The sequence below is a fragment of the Trichosurus vulpecula genome, chromosome 2 (genome assembly GCF_011100635.1).
Source record: "Trichosurus vulpecula isolate mTriVul1 chromosome 2, mTriVul1.pri, whole genome shotgun sequence".
Lineage (NCBI taxonomy): Eukaryota > Metazoa > Chordata > Mammalia > Diprotodontia > Phalangeridae > Trichosurus > Trichosurus vulpecula.
The window spans coordinates 334,803,101-334,821,766 of record NC_050574.1 but is presented as its reverse complement, the minus strand read 5'-3'; the positions used below and the strand labels follow the sequence as shown (position 1 = coordinate 334,821,766).

The window sequence follows — 18,666 nt, the reverse complement described above, 5'->3', positions numbered from 1 at the left end:
GGATGGTCAGTGTGGTGAAAGATGTCCCTAATCAGTGGCTTTTCTGTCTTTTGCCTTCTCCATCACAGGTCTTTAGAGTGCCTGGAGACAGAAATCCAATAAATGAAACCAATCCCTATTTGAAAAGCAAGACACCAGTCTGATCATTACACAGTTTTTATTTTATTAAAAACAACTGACACAGACATTAAATCACATCTCCCCCAACAAAAGCATAGAGCCAGATCCAGATGTGTTAATTATTTAGAGAAGAACCAACTAAAGATCATTAGTCTTATGCCCTGGGGCAATGGAGTGCTGCATTATCACCAATAATCTCTTTGTAACTGGGAAAGGAACCCCTCTGTATCATAGGTTCTCTTTTATTCTCCAAGCAAGCCACAGGATCCTGGATTTAAGCTCCTAAGGAGTATTTCTGCATAGGTTTTGTAGCAAGAAGAAAAAATAGATTCATTTGGAGATGAATGGGCAGGTTATCTATTGCTCTACAATTATACTTTTGAGGAGGAACTTAGAATAATGGAAAATTGATTAGAAAATGCTGTGGAGGTTAAAAGTCAGAAAATATTTGGGTATGACTATAGTCTCACTAAGGCTAGCCAGAGGTGGGGAACCTGTGGCCTCAAGGCCACATGTGGCCCTCTCAGTCCTCAAGTTCAGAGCCTTTGACTGAATACAAACTTCACAGAAAAAATCCCCTTAATAAAAGGATTTGTTCTGTAAAACTTGGACTTAGTCAAAAGGCTGCACTCAAGGACCTAGAAGACCACATGTGGCCTCCAGGTGGCAGGTTCTCCGTCCCTAGGCTAGACAAACAGAGCAACTGCCACAAGGTGCATCCCAAAAGGTGAACTGAGAACACAATGAACAAGGACAGCACACAAGCCAATGCCAGTTGCCTATTAATCTGGAAACTCTGATTCTCAGGTCAATGAGTCTGCCCACAGTTAGTCAGTCAACAAGTATTTATTAAGTACCTACTATATGCTAGACACTATGCTAAATGCTGGGGATACAAAAGAAGGCAAAAGACAGTCTCTGCCCTCAAATAGCTCATAGTCTAATGGGGAAGACAGTACGCAAACACTATGTACAAGCAAGTTATATACAGGATAAATTGGAGATAATCAACAGAGAAAAGGCACTGGTATTAAGGGGGTTTGGGAAAGGCTTCATGTAGAAAGGGGGACTTTAGGTAGGATTTGAAAGAAGTCAAGGAAGCCTGTAGGCAGAAATGAGAGAGGAAAGAATTCAAGGTATGGGGGGATATCGGGTGAAAATGCACAATCAGGTGAGATGAAGGTTTTTTGTGCAAGGAACATCAAGGAAGCCAGTATCACTTAATAACAGAGGACATAGTAGGTGATGAAAGTGAGGTCCAAAGTTATGAAGGGCTTTGAATGCCAGAGGCTTTTATATCTGTTATTGAAAGTGTTTGGAAGTCACTAGACTTTACTGTAGAAATATTTTTCCCCATTCCTCAATTTGTATTACATTTGCCAGAGTCGCAAGAATGGATTTCTTTTTGAAGTGAAAGACTCATACAAATATTTGGAGACTAAAATTTTCTCCAAAGCGTCTTCCAGTCTTTTAATGTTCTTGGCTACCATTCCAGTTAAAGGGGAGCTAGCGCTGGTGAGTTTTGAGGCCACCTACAACTTAACCACAAATAATGTGAGTGTACCTGAAGGGCAGTCATCACCTTGCGCAAACGGTACAATGGAAGATTCCTTAATGCCAGTATCCTTGGTGGCAGCAAAATGGAGACAGGCAGGAAAGGACCAACTGATACACTTTGGGTTCTCACTAAAACAACTTTTACATTCCTACCAGGCTCTCAGTTTGTCTAATAAAAAGTAAAATCTCTAAGAAATTAGACAGGTTAGCGGATAGCAGTTCATCCCACTCAGCCCAAAACTGGTTTCTTCTCAAATTCTTTTCTTTTTGTCTAAATGGTGCCTATAGACACACATGTTAATGACTGCTTGGATGCCTTTCCACAGCCACAGCTTTTACAAGCCCTGCTCTCAAGGCATCCTTGAAGTCAACACTCTTACTCAATCCCTTTTGCCTTCAGTTCCATCTTGACTCGTTCCAGATAGCCGGGATCAGGGTAAGCAAAGCTGCAAAGGGATAAAGATTTTGGGCATCAGAAACTCCCATTTTCAATGATAGTCCTTCAAATACCTGAAGATAGCTATCTCATCCTTCCTCCCTAAGTCCTCTTTTTTTAGGTTGAGAATATTTTTCTTTCAAATGATCCACATATGGCAACAATCTGAAGGCTTTTAATCAACCCTATTGCCCTGCATGGATGAGCTATAGCTTATCCATGTACTTCCCAAAATGGACAATTGAAGACAATACACCAGAAGTAGTCTGAAGAGGTCACCATACAGCCTCTCTTGTCTCTTTTGTCTAGGACACTGCATCTCTTAATGTAAGATCAAATGAGATTTATTTCATCACTGACTGATATTGGTCTTGCATATCTTTTCATTAATTAATATTTTGATTTTTCCCCATTACATGTAAAAATTTTAAAATTCTTTTTTTCAAATTTTGAGTTCTGAATTTTCTCCCTCCTTCCCCTCCCCATCCCACTGAGAAGGTGAATAATTTGACACATAGATTACGCATGTGTGATCACATAAAACAAAGTTCCATGTAAGTCACTGCATATCTTTTCCTAGGCATACATCTCATCTTGTACTTCTTAAGTTGGTTTCTTGGAACCAAATTAAGACTACATTTATCCCTATTAAATTTCACCTTCACAAATATTTGGCCCCATCTTACAGGCCATCCATAAGATTTGGTAGCCTACTATCTGGTAACAAATGAAGAGTTGAAAGGGACTTTAGAAGGCATCTAGTCCATTCTTTTCAATTTACAAGAGAGGAAACTAAAGCCTAGGGAGCATAAGTGACTTGCCCAAGGAAACCCAGATAGTAAATGATAAAGGTAGGATCTGAAGGCAGATCCCCTGACTCAAAAGTTAGTGCCATCATTCCATGCTGACATTGTCATCCAATATACTAATTATCTCTCTCAGCTTTGTGATATCTGAAAATCTTGTAACCATGTCTTCTATTGCTTTATCCCGTTCATTGGTAAAAATATTAAAAAGCACAGAACCAAGGACACATCTCCATGATATGCCACTAATATACCTCTTTCCACAGCAACATGGACCCATTTAATACTACTTTTTGGGTTTCAGCACAGTAATCTTTCAGAGAAATAAGTGATACTTTCTCTAATTGTATAATGTATGAAATCATTGTTTTACTGTACTTATCTCTGAAAGATCACTTTGAGATTGTACTTCTGTCTCTGAAAGAAAACCCCACTGTGGTAAATAATGGTTTCTACCACAGAGCATCATCCTGACAAGTTTTGCAATTTCTACATTTGCTTTAAAAACCAGTGGAATTCAAAAGGAAATGTCTCCAACTGGAATGGAATATTATTGCCCTGTAAGAAAAAAGTAAGTGGGAAGAATTCACAGGAATACAGGGAAATGTGTATGATGTGTTGCAGACTAAAATAAGCAGAATATGAAAAGAATATACAAAATGACTGCAATAAGGGAAACAGAAAAAAAAACCAAGAAAATGAAAGTAAATTTTTGTATAAATTTCTGTATAATTAATTATATTAATTAATTACAATTAATTGACAAGCAAAGGCCAAAGAAGAGATGAAAAAATGTACCTATTTTCATTTTCTGGAGATTGAGGGGGTAATTTGAGCATGAAATGTTGGATATGTTATCAGATCTGGTCAATGTGTAGGTTAGACTTGCTAACTTCAATATTTTTGGAAATTTTTGTTCAAGAGAAGGTTTGCTTGGTGAGAGAAGAGGTAGAGTAAGTGAATATCATGTAAAAAGAAAGAGAATCAATACATCTTAAATTTTTTAAAAGGGGAAATATCTCTTACTTTTCTGGTCCACCATATATTTTTGTTTTATGGTGTATATCATTCCATGTGATCACATCCGTAACTCCTGATGTTCGAGACTGGCCTATTGTGAAAATCAACTTTTGCTTAAAAGCTCTTTTGAGGAGGTTCAAAACTTGCCGTCCTTCTTCATTATCTGGCAAGTATGCCGTCCGTTTTGTTCCACTATAGTATTTTCCTGGGTTAGGATGATCTTCCTGTATGGACAAGTCAAACAAACATCACGAAGAAAAAATGTGAAAATTTATAAACTTCTTTACAAAGGTATAGTGTTTTTGAAAAAAAAAACACATGATTTTCTTTTAGTAATAGGTTTGTGACTTCATTGATATATTAGCTTGCAATATTAACTAAGGTGGGACTTTTTTTTGTTGTTTTCTCTTTTAGAATGCTAAAGTAATCAAATGCCTTTGATTAAGTCTTACTAGGTGCAAAGCCCCAGGCCCACAACCTTTCGCTAACTAGGTACAAAGTCTGAGGCCCACACTTTTTGTGCTGATTAGGCATGAAGCCTTCGGGCCTTAAGAAGGGTATATAAACTGAGGTTAGCATTTTGTTTGGGGCTCTCACTCACTGGAAGAGTGTTGGTGTGGAGACTCTGGCTAATGGCTGGAGCTGCCGGGCTTTGAAGAAAACCCAGATTCGGTGCTTCTTTTTTGATAACTATGTATGTGATGTCTTGATCAGACAAAGTCTGTCTGTTGAATTGTGTTATTTGATCTGTTGATATTTTCTGTTTGTAATTTTTATTTGTATTTGCTCTGAAGTTCAGGGTGCTCACTTTTCCCCCTGAATTAAGAGAATGATATATGTATGTTTCATTAAAGTGAGATTGTTAATCCCTTAAAGTTGCTTTCCCTAGAAAAGCAGATCAAAGAACCTGTGCTGGCAGCTCTTGTCGCTGGTCTTGTTGGGTCTTACACCCCCACAGCAGTTGCTAGCAGCATTGTTGTTACATAACTCTATGATGGTGATGTGGGAGAGAGGTGGAAACTAGCTCTACAACAGAAGATCTGCAGGGTCCCTACTCTGGTTATTGTCTTAAAAAGTTGCCTGGTTCCAAACAAAACAAAACAAAAGTTGCCTGGGCCACTAAAAGGTTGTGACTTGCCAGGGTCACACAGTTAGTCTGTGTCAGCAGCAGGACTTGAAACAGGTCTTCCTTACTCAGAGACTGACTCTCCACTACTCATTTTGCTTTAAGATAGTTCTTCATTGTGAAAGTCCTTCCTATGGCACAAAGACCTGTAAAATTCAATTAAATTCAACATTTACCAAATGCCTGCTACATACAAAACATAGTGCAAGACAATGGAGGGCATATAAACAAACATTTTCTGTCCGAAGGAATCTAACAAATTAAATATTTTCTCAGTGCATGCTCCATAGGTCATAGGTTATAAATGACAGATTTCATCAGGACTCATTAAGTTTGAAAGGCTGCTTTCCTAATGACTGAACAAATGAAACTGAAACTTCCTAAAGCCAACTCACATTTTCATCCCAAATGAACATTGCCCAGTTTCCCTCTGGGGAACAATAGTGGATGGGGCCTTAGGATAAACAACATTGCCCTTGCAGGCTTCATTTTCACTGTCAGTAAAATGGAAGAATATCATATTTCCTCAGCCCAAAGTGATTTGTGAACATGAAAAGAGAGATAAGGTAAGAGACTTCATGGTGCAGTGGAACAGGCAACTTAATTTTGCAGGGATCTACCCCCGACTGAGAGTCAGGCTCCAGTTCCTACAAAGCAGACCCTTTCTCCAGTACAATTAGTGGAACCCCCTCCATCTTCTCCCATTCCCATTTTCACAAACTCATTATCTCCATTTCACCCAGCTCCAATTAAAGCTGATTCAGTTAACCAAAGAGGTCATTTCTGTCCATAAGAAGGTCCTGGGGCAGAGTTCGGTTACTCAGGCTATAGTGTCAGTTGGGAAGCAGCAAATGTCTCCACTGGCTGCTTTCAAAGTGAGAGGTTTTAGGTGAGATTAGAGAGAAATGTAAGCCATTCCAAAGGTATTTATTTATTAGGCTATTGACCATTGCTGATCTTTCTTTTCAGAATCTCCTCTTAAGGTCCCAGGAGGTGGTTTTAACAAGTCAAGTGGACAAGATTTACTAAGAATTTACTATGAGATACACATTGTGCCTGGGGATACAAAGAAAGGCAAAAACAGTTCTTGCCCACAAGGAGCTTCAATTCTACTGGTGGAGACAACATATGCATACAACTGTGTACATACAAGACATACAAGGGAGGTAATTTCAAAGGGAAATAGGGAGATAGGGAAGGCTTCTTGAAGAAAGTAGGATTTTATCTGAGACTCAAAGTAAGCCAGGGAAGCCAGGAGCTGAGACTAGGAGGGAAAGCTTTCCAGATATTGGGGATAGCCAGTGAAAATGCAGGGAGATGAAAGATGGAGTGTTATGGGCTAGGAATAGCAAGGAGGTGAGTGTTGCTGAATTGAAGAGTTTGTGGAGGAAAGTAAAATGAAAGATGACTCAAAAGATAGTAAAGGGACAGGTTGTAAATACAAACAGAGGATGGTACATTTTATCCCAGAGGGAATTGAGAATTACTGGGAGTTTATTGAGTAAGGAGATGAAATGACAGACTTTTTTAGAAAGATCAGTTTGGTACCTGATGGAGGATTGACTAGAGTAGAGAAGAGAGACTTGAGACATTGAAATCTAACATTAGGCTATTGGAAAGGGAATTAACAGCTTCTTTCCTTCTTTTTTTTTCAGGGGGGGGGAGGGAAAGCAGGACAATTGGGATTAAGTGACTTATCCAAGGTCACACAGCTAGTAAGTGTATCAAGTGTCTGATGCCAGATTTGAACTCAGGTCCTCCTGATTCCAGAGCCCATGCTGTACTCACTGTACCACCTAGCTGCCACAGGTTCTTTCCTTCTTTGCCCATAATATACTTTGTCCGTATGGTACAAGTTAAAAGTCTTTGTCTTGTCCCATTATTGTGCAAGGAAAGCACTAAATAAATGAATTTAGCATAACTCTTGACACACAATGATTGCTTAATAAACACTTTTTCATCCATGAACTCATGTTTGTTGAAATGAAATCTCATATACTATTTATTCTTCCTTTTTCAACATATCCCTATCCTGATACCTCCACCTCAAAGCCCAACTTCACTCCAACTTATCCCTGTAGAACATTAGAGTTGGATTTTTTCATGTCATTACTTTCTTACTATTTTGACCAGTATTTGAAGAAGAGGCAGATAGATACCTGAGCAACCTTCAACAATGTGGAAAGGGGGGAGACGAAAACTGGGCACAAGCAGCTTCTAGTCTTGATGCCATCAGCAGGGCCTGTACCATAAACATTTTGTGTAAAGTGGTTCACTTATTTATAGCACAATGCGAAAGACAGATAAAAAGAGATACCAAAATCCCTAGTTATTAAAATACTGGAATCCAATGCAAAGCTTCAAAAAAAGTGAGGGGAAAGTGGACTGAAGATCTGTTAGAGACTAAAGGTATGAAGTTTCAAGTCCCAGGCTTCTGCCTCTGGGTACTGATTTCTGCTTGCCATATCATACTGCTTCCCTAGAGCATCCACAAAGCTGACTGGACCAATTTAGCTATATCTTTATCTAGGGATAGGAACTGGTCTCTAATTTCAACACTACAGTGAACTACCCCAGGAGGAAATGCCCTCTCCTAATGTAGTCTGGCACATTCTCTGCAAATTCTAATCTTAAAGAGTTTCCTAGAGCACTCAGAAGTGATGTGATTTGCCTAGGGTCATACAGCCGGTATGTATAAGAGTGGGGCTTGAACCCAGGTTCTCTCGGCTCCAAGGCTTTGTCCATAACGGCATACTACTTCTCTGTATCTACAGCTAATCCATGTTTTAGGTATTGAAAATTATATATGTCTATGTATGTGTATCTGTGTGTGTATGTATGTGCCTGTGTGTGTGTATGTGTGTGTGTATACATAAATACATTCGTGAACCTTCTGACCATCTGGATTGGCAGCTAGGTGGTGCAGCGGATGGAATGCTGAAGCTGGAGTCAGGAAGATTTGGGCTCAAGCCATGCCTCAGACACTTACTAGCAGTGTAACCCTGGACAAAGCTCTTAACGTTTATTTGTCTCATTTTCCTTGTCTGTAAAATGGAGATACTAGTAACAGTTACTTCCCATGATTGTTATGAGAATCAAATGAGACATTATTTGCAAAGTGTTTGCAAACCTTAAAGTGCAATAGAAATGCTAAATATTATTTTGGATCTGGATATACGAAACACCTCAAAAATTGCTAACAGAGAGATCGTGCCAAATTCATGCTTTGTAAACATAACTGGGTACTCTTTTGTCATGATAAAGCAGCACAGAGCTTCTAACAATCAGCACAAACTCTTCCTTACCGTCTGTATGCCTCCACTCATGTCATAAAGGATCTCAATAGTGCCACATGAATCATAACCGGGAAGTGAAAAAGACAAGCAAGAGTAAGTCATTTTTCCATCAGGCTGATTTCCTTTCACGATGCCATAGGCAGTCTGGCATATAGGGCACACTGGCTTATGTTTCATGGCCTCTCTGATACAAGGGCCACAGAATGTGTGTTTGCACTTTGGGAGGACTTCTTTGTGGTGAATAATTTCCATACAGATGACACATTCCTCCTCTTCCTCCTTCTTCTCTTTCTCTAAGTCCCCATAGCTAGGCAATCCCTTGCAAAGAGGTAAAGGCACCTTGAAATCATCACCATTTTTTTCCAAAGGGGACTTGGGGTCTTCATTCCAATTTCCTCCAAAGGAGAGAGCTGCTCTCTGCTGAGCAGGACTTTCAATACTAAAATATCTCTTAATATATTTGATTGCCTCTGTCAGATACTTGGGCAAACTTGTCAATGTCAACTGTAGTTCATTCCACTCAAAGTTTACAAAAGGGTACTTTGTTTTAAAGTCTTCAAAGAATGTCTTTTCAGACCAACTCTTTCTCCCTTGTTCTAATGGTTTCAGAATAACTACCTCCTTAACAATATGAGCTAAGATCATCTGAAAGACATCAATGAAATATTCATAAGCATGTGCAGAAAGGTCTAGGCCTTTGTCTTTTGGTTTAAATACAAGGAGGGTTTTCCCAGTTTGGGGTTGGTTCACCATTTCCGTTGTAGTGTCATATTTTTTCTCTATTTCTATGATTTCTTGGCACAGAAGACACAAGTGAGAAGTATCAACCTCAATTCCATTCCTCATCATGTTTTGGGAAACCATAATTTTCACAGGTTGTTTGTGGGAGAAGTTTGCTTCAATGAAATGTTTAGCTTCTAAAATATCCTGTGGGTTTCCCAGAAGAATCAAGACTTTTCCCTCGGCTCTCATAGCTAGAATTTTAAACCTGTCAACCAGTGTTTTTTGGACTTCAAGTGCCAGCTGATTATCTGTGAAATGAACTTCCTGAGAGGTCACATTCTGTATTTCCCTTTGAAATGCTCTGGTAAAAGCTTCTTCAGCTGCTTTTCTGTCCCTAGGATTATTTGTCTCAAAATCTAAACAGACACTTCCTATAGGATATGCCAAAGTATTTTTGATATGAACTTTGTGCTCTTTTTCTATTCTGTCCAGAATTTCAGGAAAGAACAATTTAAAATATTCATACAAATGTGAAGGAACTAAGATGGAGTCCAACTCTTCTGTTCTGTGTTTTGAGTTTGAGGGAAGAACAGGACTGTCCCAGTCATTTGGCATAATTTCCTTGATTTCTTTTGATGAGGCTGAGTGAGGAAAATCTTCTTTCTGGTCATTTCCCAGGATCCTCTCACTTAAAAATTGATAAATTTTTTGAATATCTTGGTAATCACCAATCACTTTCTCCTTTCCATCAGAGCCTGTCTCTATTCTGAGATTTGGGCAAAGGTTAATAATTTTCTCCCTTTGCTCTCTGGAAAGGTTGAAGGTCAGGTAGGCCTCCACACGGAGAAATATCTGAAATTTACAAAGACCAAATAAAATTACAAGGCTACAAACAGTTCTGCTATTTTTAAGATATCTAGGTGTTATAGCATTAAAGCCTTAACAACTGCTATCATTGACTCCTTCAAATTGTCAGCCCTGAAAAGAAGCTGACTTGACTTTGTGCTTCATTTGGGGTTCTGTTTACATTTCTTAATGGCTATACTAATAATGATGCACAGTAGATAAGGCATGGGGGTTGGGGGAGGAGGGAATGGTGCTGGTAATGTAGGAAACTTTGGTCCAGGAATCAAGACACTAAGCAAGCACTAGGCGAGGTTCTGTTGCCAAGCAGCTATGTGCCTTAGACCAGTCACTTTAACTCTCTAAACCTTGGTTCCTTCGTCTGCTAAATGATGATGATGACAGTGATAATAACAATAATAATGGCATTTATTTAGGACTTTAATATTTGCAAGGCACTTTTGCACATGTTATGTCTTTTGACACTAACAGCAACCCATTTTGAGGGAGATAAATGTTGGGGAAACTGAGGCACAGTGAAAAGAATATGGGAATTAGAGCCAGTTTGGCCAATTTGAGGCAGATAAAGTTGAGGAAACTGAGGCACAATGAATAGAATATGGGAATTGGAGCCAGAAAAGACGTGAGTTCAAACCTAGCCTCAGATACTGAACTGGATGACCCTGGACCAAACACTCAACCTCCCTCAGCCTCAATTTTCTCACCTGTAAAATGGGAGTTATGCAAAGTTTTAAAAATGAATGTTAAAAATCGTTTTTACATGCAACTGGGAAATGTGATATATAGGCAATGGGGTATAGAAATCTATCTTGCCCTACAAGAAAGTAAGGGGAAAGGGGATAAGGGGGAGGGTTAATAGAAGGGAGGGCACATTGGGGGAGGGGGTAATCAGAATGCATGCCATTTTGGGACAGGGAAGGGGAGAGATGGGGAGAAAACTTGGAACTCAAAATCTTGTGGAAATGAATGTTGCAAACTAAAAATAAATAAATTAATAATAGATAGGATCACAGGAAACCAAATTCGAGAAAGGCATCAATAATAAAACCTCATCTCAAATGTCAAAAAAAAAATTATTGACACACACACAGAGCTTCTGTTTATGTAGGTTATACCAACTGATATTTATCACATGAGAAATTAATACTATCAAAATATTTTGACCTTGTGGACCCTTTAAAAATGTTTTGGTGCCTACCAGAGGTCCCTGGGCCACACTTTGAGAACCATTTATTTGTATTTAGACTTAATAAATTGGTTTTTAGATTTAAATGTAAGTAGGATCTTAGATAAATATGAAAATTATAATGCTAAAAAAAATAAAAGGGGAGTAATAAGAACACTGACCTTACAGTGTTGTCCTGAAAATAAAATGAGATAATAAGCAGAGTGCTGTGCAAACCTCAAACTGCTATGTAAGTGCTGGCTATCATGTGATCTCACAGCCAGTGAGTGCTTGAGTCAGGCTTTGACTGACACCAAGTTCTATATGCCATGCGCTACGCCTAGAAAAATTGTAAGGTTTGGAATACAGCGTGCCTTATGTGTGCCAGATTTGCTATGGGATCATGAAAGGGAATCAGCCAGATTGAACAATGACAGCCTCTCACCGGACTTATTCACTTCGAGGTTATAGTTCATTTGGCACTACCGAGATTCTTTATGACATGTGTCAGGGTACAGATGGTAAGTGATGCTTTGTGGTGATCACTGGAAGCTTTGTGAAGGTTTATCATGGCAAAAAGTACCCTGCTACAATACCTAAAGGCATTATACAATTACAATATACAATCAGACAAATACAATATACAATTATGCGATTATTGTCACATCATAGAATCAGAAATTTAGAACTAGAAAGGACCTTGCAGGTTATCTAGCCCAACTCTCTCATTTCTATAGATGACGAAGCTGAGGGAAAGACAGGTTAAAATTCCAGAGGTAGTAAATACTAGGGGCAGGATTTGAACCAAAGGCCTTTCTTTGACCATGCCCTTCTGGTAACTACAAATTTTGTTTTAACTAAAAATAAACTTATTAATAACTTTTTTAACATCACCTTGATTTCCCAATATCTCCCTTCCTTCTGTCCTACTTTGACAGTAATCTGTCTAAAAAAATAGTTCAGCAAAATGCATCCAAAAATTCACATTCATATCTCCCACTTCTGAGAACCTACAACCTAAAATATGCATTGTTACTAGATTGAGAGAAACTTGGGGAAGAGGAGAGAAGAGAGGAAAAAGGACAGAAATTTGTGGAAATTAGGTAAGTTAATACAAACTTCATAAAATATGAATGTCACTGCAAAGGAGGAAGGACATTTCTAGGTGTGTGAATGGGAAGAGACTCTGATCACCCTCTTCCCTTCCCACTCACCTTTTGAATAATGGAATCAGAGGAGCCAGAAGCACCTCCTTCTTCTGGATGCTTCTCATCTAGAAATTCCTTTGGGAGTGACTGAGTCTGGGAGGAATACTGGCTCATCTCCAAAGTATTCTTCTCTCCTGAGGTTTCATTTGTTTCTATGAAGACTTTCACATGTGATGTAGCACTGACTTCCACAGTGTGATCTCCCTTTGCTATCACTCTTTCCTTGGCTTAGAGAAACAGAAAAATGAAAGGTAAATGATAAAGCTTCAGATGTCTCCTTCAAAATTTAATATGGGATTAGACCTTTAGAGCTGGCAGAGACCAGTGCTCTGTTTCCCCTCCCCCAAACCCATCTTGGTCTTAGACCTGTCTGAATCTTGGTATGCAGCAAGGCAGCGACAAGAGAGACTTAGGATACTACAGACAAGATCTAGGGTAGATCAGTGATTTGTCCTGTGATAGGAAATAATTAAAAGAGAGGAGCAGACTATGGAACGTGTCTTTGGAAAGGATAAGGGAATAGAATTCAAGATGCTGCCAATATGAAAAAGAAATAGAGGTTTCAACTTTCAGGATGGGTCTAAGGAAGCCATACAAAGGGCACATTTGGGTTTAATACTCTCCTAGACCAGGGATGGCCTTCAGGCCACAGGCAGCCTTTAGATCCTTAAGTGTGGTCTTTTGACTGAATTGAAATTTAAGTCAAAAGGCTGCAGGTTCCCTATCCCTGTCCTAGACTATGTCTGTATCTCCCATGGAAGAGTTAGAAGAAACTAGAGAGGGAGCAGAGGTGGAATCTTGTATGCCCTCCATAAAATTATAGATTTAAAGTTGCAAGAGATATTAGAGATCATCTAGTTCAATCCACTCGCTTTACAAAGGAGGAAACTGAGGCCCAGAGAAGGAAAGTGCATTGCCCAAGGGGCACAGTAAGTGGCAGAGCCCGTAGATGCCAAAGCCAACACGGTTTTAAATGTACCAAGCTGCTTCTCACTGAAACCTTCTCTTGATTCTTTTTGATACAAACGCAAGCTGGGACGGGATTTGAATAATACAGCCAAAGTAGGCTTAGTTGAGTAAATTCATTCTGATTGGGGGTGGGGGTGTGGGGGTGTGGGCTATATAATAAGTGTCTTACCATGTTTACCACCAGGTCAGTGTTTCATAAAATTTAACAAAATTGTTTCACTATTAGGAATGCTATGGAGCAAATAAACAGTTTTGCAGAAAAGTAGAAATCTATCATTCTTTTCCAAAGACTACCAATCCCTCCCTGGAGAAGATTTTGCTTTCATATTTTTATTTTTATCAATAGGTGAGATTGTTCCAGACACACATACATATTCCCTATAAGCTCTGACAATGCTTATCCAAACTTCCTCCATCACAAATGAGTCCCAGGTCCCAGAGGAAGGCTGCATCTTCCCCGTCCAGGTTTTAGGGGTACTGCTGAGGAGTTGGGGGTAAATCTCTAATACCATTAGCCCATGGCCTCCACCTGTGTGTTTCCCCATAAGATGATCAGTTGAGAATCATTCTAGTCAGCCAGACTTAAGAGGTATTTACTACAGTGGCACAGTAAGAACATCCGGTACAAAACTTCCTTCCCTGAGCCCCGGAAGGATGTGACACACTCTCACAATTCCATACAGAGTCTAGGGGAAATGGGTACAAGCTTAGAGGCAACCTGGTGAGATAATGGAATCACTCATAGCCTTTGGTTGCTGGAAGTCTTTGAGCATCATTAGATGCTCAAGAAGCCCCCCTTAGGCATGATGTGGTCTCTTTGCTGGGGTCTCTAGTAAAGTAAGGAATCTATGTTCAATTTGTCTTTGGTTCCCAGTGCAGAGTAATTCAGGGATAGGTGCCTCCTGGACACCAAATGATCCTTCTGTCCCTTTAAAAGTCTTCCACCAGCCAAGGGGAAGGGAAGCTGAATGGAAGAAGACCTAGGCCAAAGCCCATGCCTCTCCTTTCCCCCAGGTATTTCTTCCTCAGGGATTAGCTTTCTCCTGGTTCAACACCCACTGTTGTTCAGTCCTATTTGAATCACCACAACCCAGGTGTGGGGTTTTGTGGCAAAGATACCACAATGATCTGTCGTTTTCTTCTCCAGCTCATTGAGGAAAACAGGGTTAAGTAACTTGCCCAGAGTCACACAGCTAGTAAGTGTCTGAGGCCAGATTTGAATTAAGGAAGATGAGTCTTCCTGATTCCAAGCCCAGTGCTCTGTCTACTGGGCCACCTAACTGTCCCTTCAGCATTCACTAGCACTCCCTTATTCCAGCCAGCTCTTTTCTGTGGGCTTTTAGATGACCCAGAGGACATGATAAGTCTAGCATTATTTCACTTCACCTAATGAATTTCAAAGACTTTCTTTAAAAAATTTATTTATTTTGAAATTAACAACAAAATCAGCTCATTTATGTATACACAAGACACAAAAAAGAGAGTACATGAAACTGTGAGTCTACGTTTTATACCATTTATTTTGAAGTATATGTTGAATTTCACTCATTAATTTCAAAATTGTCCTACTTATTTTCTCTGCTACCCTCTGAACTTCCTTCCATTCACTTCTGTGTAATTAAAAATTATTACAATATAGTTTTTCTTTTAGTTTTTTTTTAACCATAATTCTTAACCCCACCCCCGCTAAAAAGCAACAGAAGGAAAAAAATTCTTGGAAAAGGTATTATCAAGCAAAATTAATTCACCCGCTGGCAATATCCAAAAATGTATATCTCTTTCTGCACCTTGAAAATATCACCACTCTGTCAGAAGGTAAATAGTATCTTTACCATGTGTCCTTTGGGGACATGGTTACTCACTGCATAAATCAGAGTTCTTAAGTCTTTCAAAGTAGTATTTCTTTATAATGTTGCTGTCCTTGCATGTGTTCTTATTCTACTTAGTTCCTTCTTCATCAGTTCATTCTCAGATTCTCTGAAATCACCTCTTTCATCATTTCTTAGAATACCATTAATATTCCATTTTATTCACATGGCACAATTTGTTTAGTCATTCTTCAATTGATGGTCATTCCCTTAGATTCTCGTTCTTTTCTTTTTGTACTGTTTATTCCCTCCACATCAGAAAATTTGTTGAGTTTGAAATATAACAACACCAAATTCTTTGTGTATACATGTGCATGAGTTCAACCCTTTTATTTGTTTCAGAGAAGAGTAAAGTTGATCTGATGCCCATGCTTCTCACCCCAATTTTGGTTAGCACATTCAGATTGGAACCAATCTACCTTTAGGTCCTCTGTTTTTCTTTTTTCCTTTGGAGGGGGGAAGGCAAGGCAATTGGGGTTAAGTGACTTGCCCAAGTATCTGAGTTCACATTTGAACTCAGGTCCTCCTGACTCCAGGGCCTGTGCTCTCCTCACTGCACCATCTAGCTGCCCCTGTCTCTGTTTTGCTTACATACCTCCTTTAATGCTCTTCAAAGGCATTAAATAGGTTCTAAAAGCACACCTGCTTCTCCTCCTATTAGAATATTAGCACTGCATCATCATATATGTCCTTCCAACTCTCAAATCAATTTACCTTTCTAAGTTTCTCTTGAGTTCTTGCGTTTGTATCTCAAACTCTGGTCCTATCACCAAAAATGCTTAAAAGTTTTCTTTTTGATTAAAGGCACATTCTTCTTCTTCTTCTTTTTTTTTTTCTCTGTGGAATTATACTCAGTTTTTGAGTATGTTATTTTTGGTTGTAAGTCTGCCTCTTTTTCCTTTTCAAATAACTGCAGTCCAAGAGTTCTTATTTATACTGGAATCTTTCAGATCTTGTGTGATCCTTGGTACTTGATGGGATGCTTTATGGATACTTAGTGTGGGAGTTCTGGATTTGGGTTCTAACATTCCTGATCTTTCATTTTGATGTTCCTTTCAAGAAGTTAGAGGTGGGTTCTTTCTATCTTCACTTTTCCCTCTCATTCTAATAGATCTGAATAGTTTTCATTTGTGATCTCTTGAAATTAGTGTCCAGAGTTTTCTTTTGATCAGGCCTTCCTGATTGGCAGGTCCAAGGCTCTATCCACTCTGCTCTCTAGTTAACTAGTTCTTGGGGCCTCAGTTTCCTCATCTCTAAAGGATGCTAGGCTAAATGTAATTCTCAGCTCTAAAGCCTTTGCTGCCCTTCTAATGACAAAAAGTTGCCTATCTCTGCTGCAGTAGCACAGTGTGGACTCTGGCAAGGGGGGAGGGAATGAAATGGGAAGGAGTTAAAAATGGGAGGAGAGGCGCCAGTCAGTTTCTGCCTTTCTTAAGTGACACCGTGGATAGAACTTCAGGCCTGGAGTCAGGAAGACCAGGGTTCAAATCTGACCTCACTGATTTAGCTGTGTGATCCTGAGGAAGTCATTCAATCCCTGAATGCCTCAATTTCCTTAACTGTAAAATGGGGATAACACCTACATCACAGGATTCTTGTGAGGATTAAATGAGGTAATTTTTGCAAGTTTAGCACAGTGCGCCGCACATTGTAGGCTTTATACAAATGCAAGCTATTATTAACCCAAGCCCAGTTTCCCAGTGGCCCTTCTCCTGGCTCAGGCTGGCCTCCACTTCGGTGCCCTCTCCCAGTTCACCCTGTCTCTCCGCCGGTCTCTGTCCAGCGGCTCCCACAGACCCTTTCTGCTCACCTTCTCTTTCCGAAAACTCTAGCCAGAAAGTGCCTTCGGTTGGGCCGGCTTTGACCATGCACTCTCCTCCCCCAGACTTCTTCCGGCTCTGGAAATACTTCTGCAGCTTCTTCTCCAGTCCAGAGCAGCTCTCGGACGCACGGACCTGGACCCGGTACGGCGGACCGCAGGCAGAAGCTCCTGTGGCCATTTCAGTAGGGTCTTGACTCCTGAGCCGAGGAGCCGGGGCTGTGACGTTTGCTCACTGGGCTCTGCAGGGGATAACTGGGGAGCAGAGAGGGGAAGGGAAATGGCCCTTTCAGCTGCCTACCCCACCTCTCCTCAGAGGTAACCTTCAAACTTTCAGTTTCGTTTCCCGAAAAGCCCTGCCTATTCCTAGCCTTGGGGCGCGGGGAGGGATTTGACATGGAGGCAGGAAAGAAGACTCTGAACTTCCCCAGCCCCCAGCTCTGCTTGGGGCTTGTAGCTCTCTAAACCAGGACGACAGGGAGGGGGCTTGGAAATTTGTATCAGCTCCCATCTTATTTGGGGGGCGGCGGGGGTGGGGGTGGGAGTATGGGTCCGATGTAGGACTGTAACATTTCCAGAAGCAAGGAAAGACACCAATTTGTTTTTCCTCTCTTTTAAAAAGATATCCAGGCACCTTCAGCGCACATTTGAATATTCTGAATTCCTTATTAAGTAGGAAATAGTAACCCTTCGAATGACGTCAAAGTTACGGGACCCAGATCGCCTCCCATCTGAAAGCCTCGAGGTTCATAGGATCTTGCTTAAATTTAAAAATTGGAAGCGAACTTCGAGGCCATCTATTGGTGAGAGTTCGTAACCCGATGTCCAGAGACTGACGTTCCGTGGATAAATTTCTCCAGGGTCTAAGAAGTTGGGTTTTTTGAAAAAAAATTTTTTTTGGTAACGATTTCAACATAATTGGCTTCCTCTGTAATCCTTTGTATTTTATTTTATGTATGTAAAAACCCTATTCTGAGGAGGGGTCCATAGGTTTTAACAGTCTGCCAAAGAGTTCCACGAAAGAAAAAAAGGTTAAGTCAAACACTCTAATTTACAAAGGAGGAAACTGAGTCCCATATAGGCAAAGTGACTAGTTCAAGGTCGGTAAAGGAGTAAGGAGCACAGTTAAGATTCAAACCTAGGATGTCTGAGTACAGCTAGAACCAGTAATGTGGTGGAAACAGCCCGAACTGCTCAGAGAGGTGACTGTCGAATTTCCAGTGAGTATCAAAATCAGCAAAAATGACAAGAGAATTTTTTTTTTGTTAAGTTGGTTGCTTAGATTTATGAAAGTAATGGAGAAAATGTTAATAATACAGGTGAACCTTAAAAGCTTTTCTCGGTTTTCTGGCAGCACACCCCAGGATTTAGGCCTCTTTCTACTCCACAAGGGGACAGCTAGGTGGTACAGTGGACAGAACACCAGGCATGAAGTCAGGAAGAATTTCATGAGTTCAAATCTGGCCTCAGACACTTAGTAGCTGTATGACACCTGGGCAAAACACTTAACCTAGTTTGCCTCAGTTTCCTTACCTGGAAAATGAACATGAGAAGAAATTGCAAACCACTCCATTATCTCTGCCAAGAAAACCCCAAATGGGGGACGGGGTCTGACAAAGAGTCGGACACAACTGAAAAACTACTATACAACACTTGCTCTATATTCTGGGCCTGAGTACATTTTGGGGG

General features: G+C 40.1%; 1 protein-coding gene across 1 annotated transcript; it reads right to left on the bottom strand.

The window, feature by feature from the left end:
• Positions 1–1,046: 1,046 nt before the first annotated feature.
• On the bottom strand, positions 1,047–17,302 carry LOC118836141 (E3 ubiquitin-protein ligase DTX3L-like). The gene is made up of 5 exons (XM_036743494.1): positions 16,969–17,302; positions 12,328–12,548; positions 8,371–9,936; positions 3,946–4,163; positions 1,047–2,123 (listed from the first exon to the last, which is right to left on the bottom strand). Exons 1-5 carry the CDS (start codon positions 17,156–17,158, stop codon positions 2,054–2,056), a joined length of 2,265 nt encoding a protein of 754 aa, XP_036599389.1. The 5' UTR covers positions 17,159–17,302; the 3' UTR covers positions 1,047–2,053.
• Positions 17,303–18,666: the final 1,364 nt, after the last annotated feature.

Excerpts from the sequence above, each read along its gene's own strand:
- LOC118836141 (XM_036743494.1), bottom strand. The coding sequence starts at position 17,158 with ATGGCCACAGGAGCTTCTGCCTGCGGTCCGCCGTACCGGGTCCAGGTC. Across the intron at positions 4,164-8,370 it reads TGAGTGGAGGCATACAGACG|GAAGATCATCCTAACCCAGG; the intron begins GTAAGGAAGAGT and ends TTGTCCATACAG. Across the intron at positions 2,124-3,945 it reads ATATATGGTGGACCAGAAAA|CTTTGCTTACCCTGATCCCG; the intron begins GTAAGAGATATT and ends ATCCCTTTGCAG.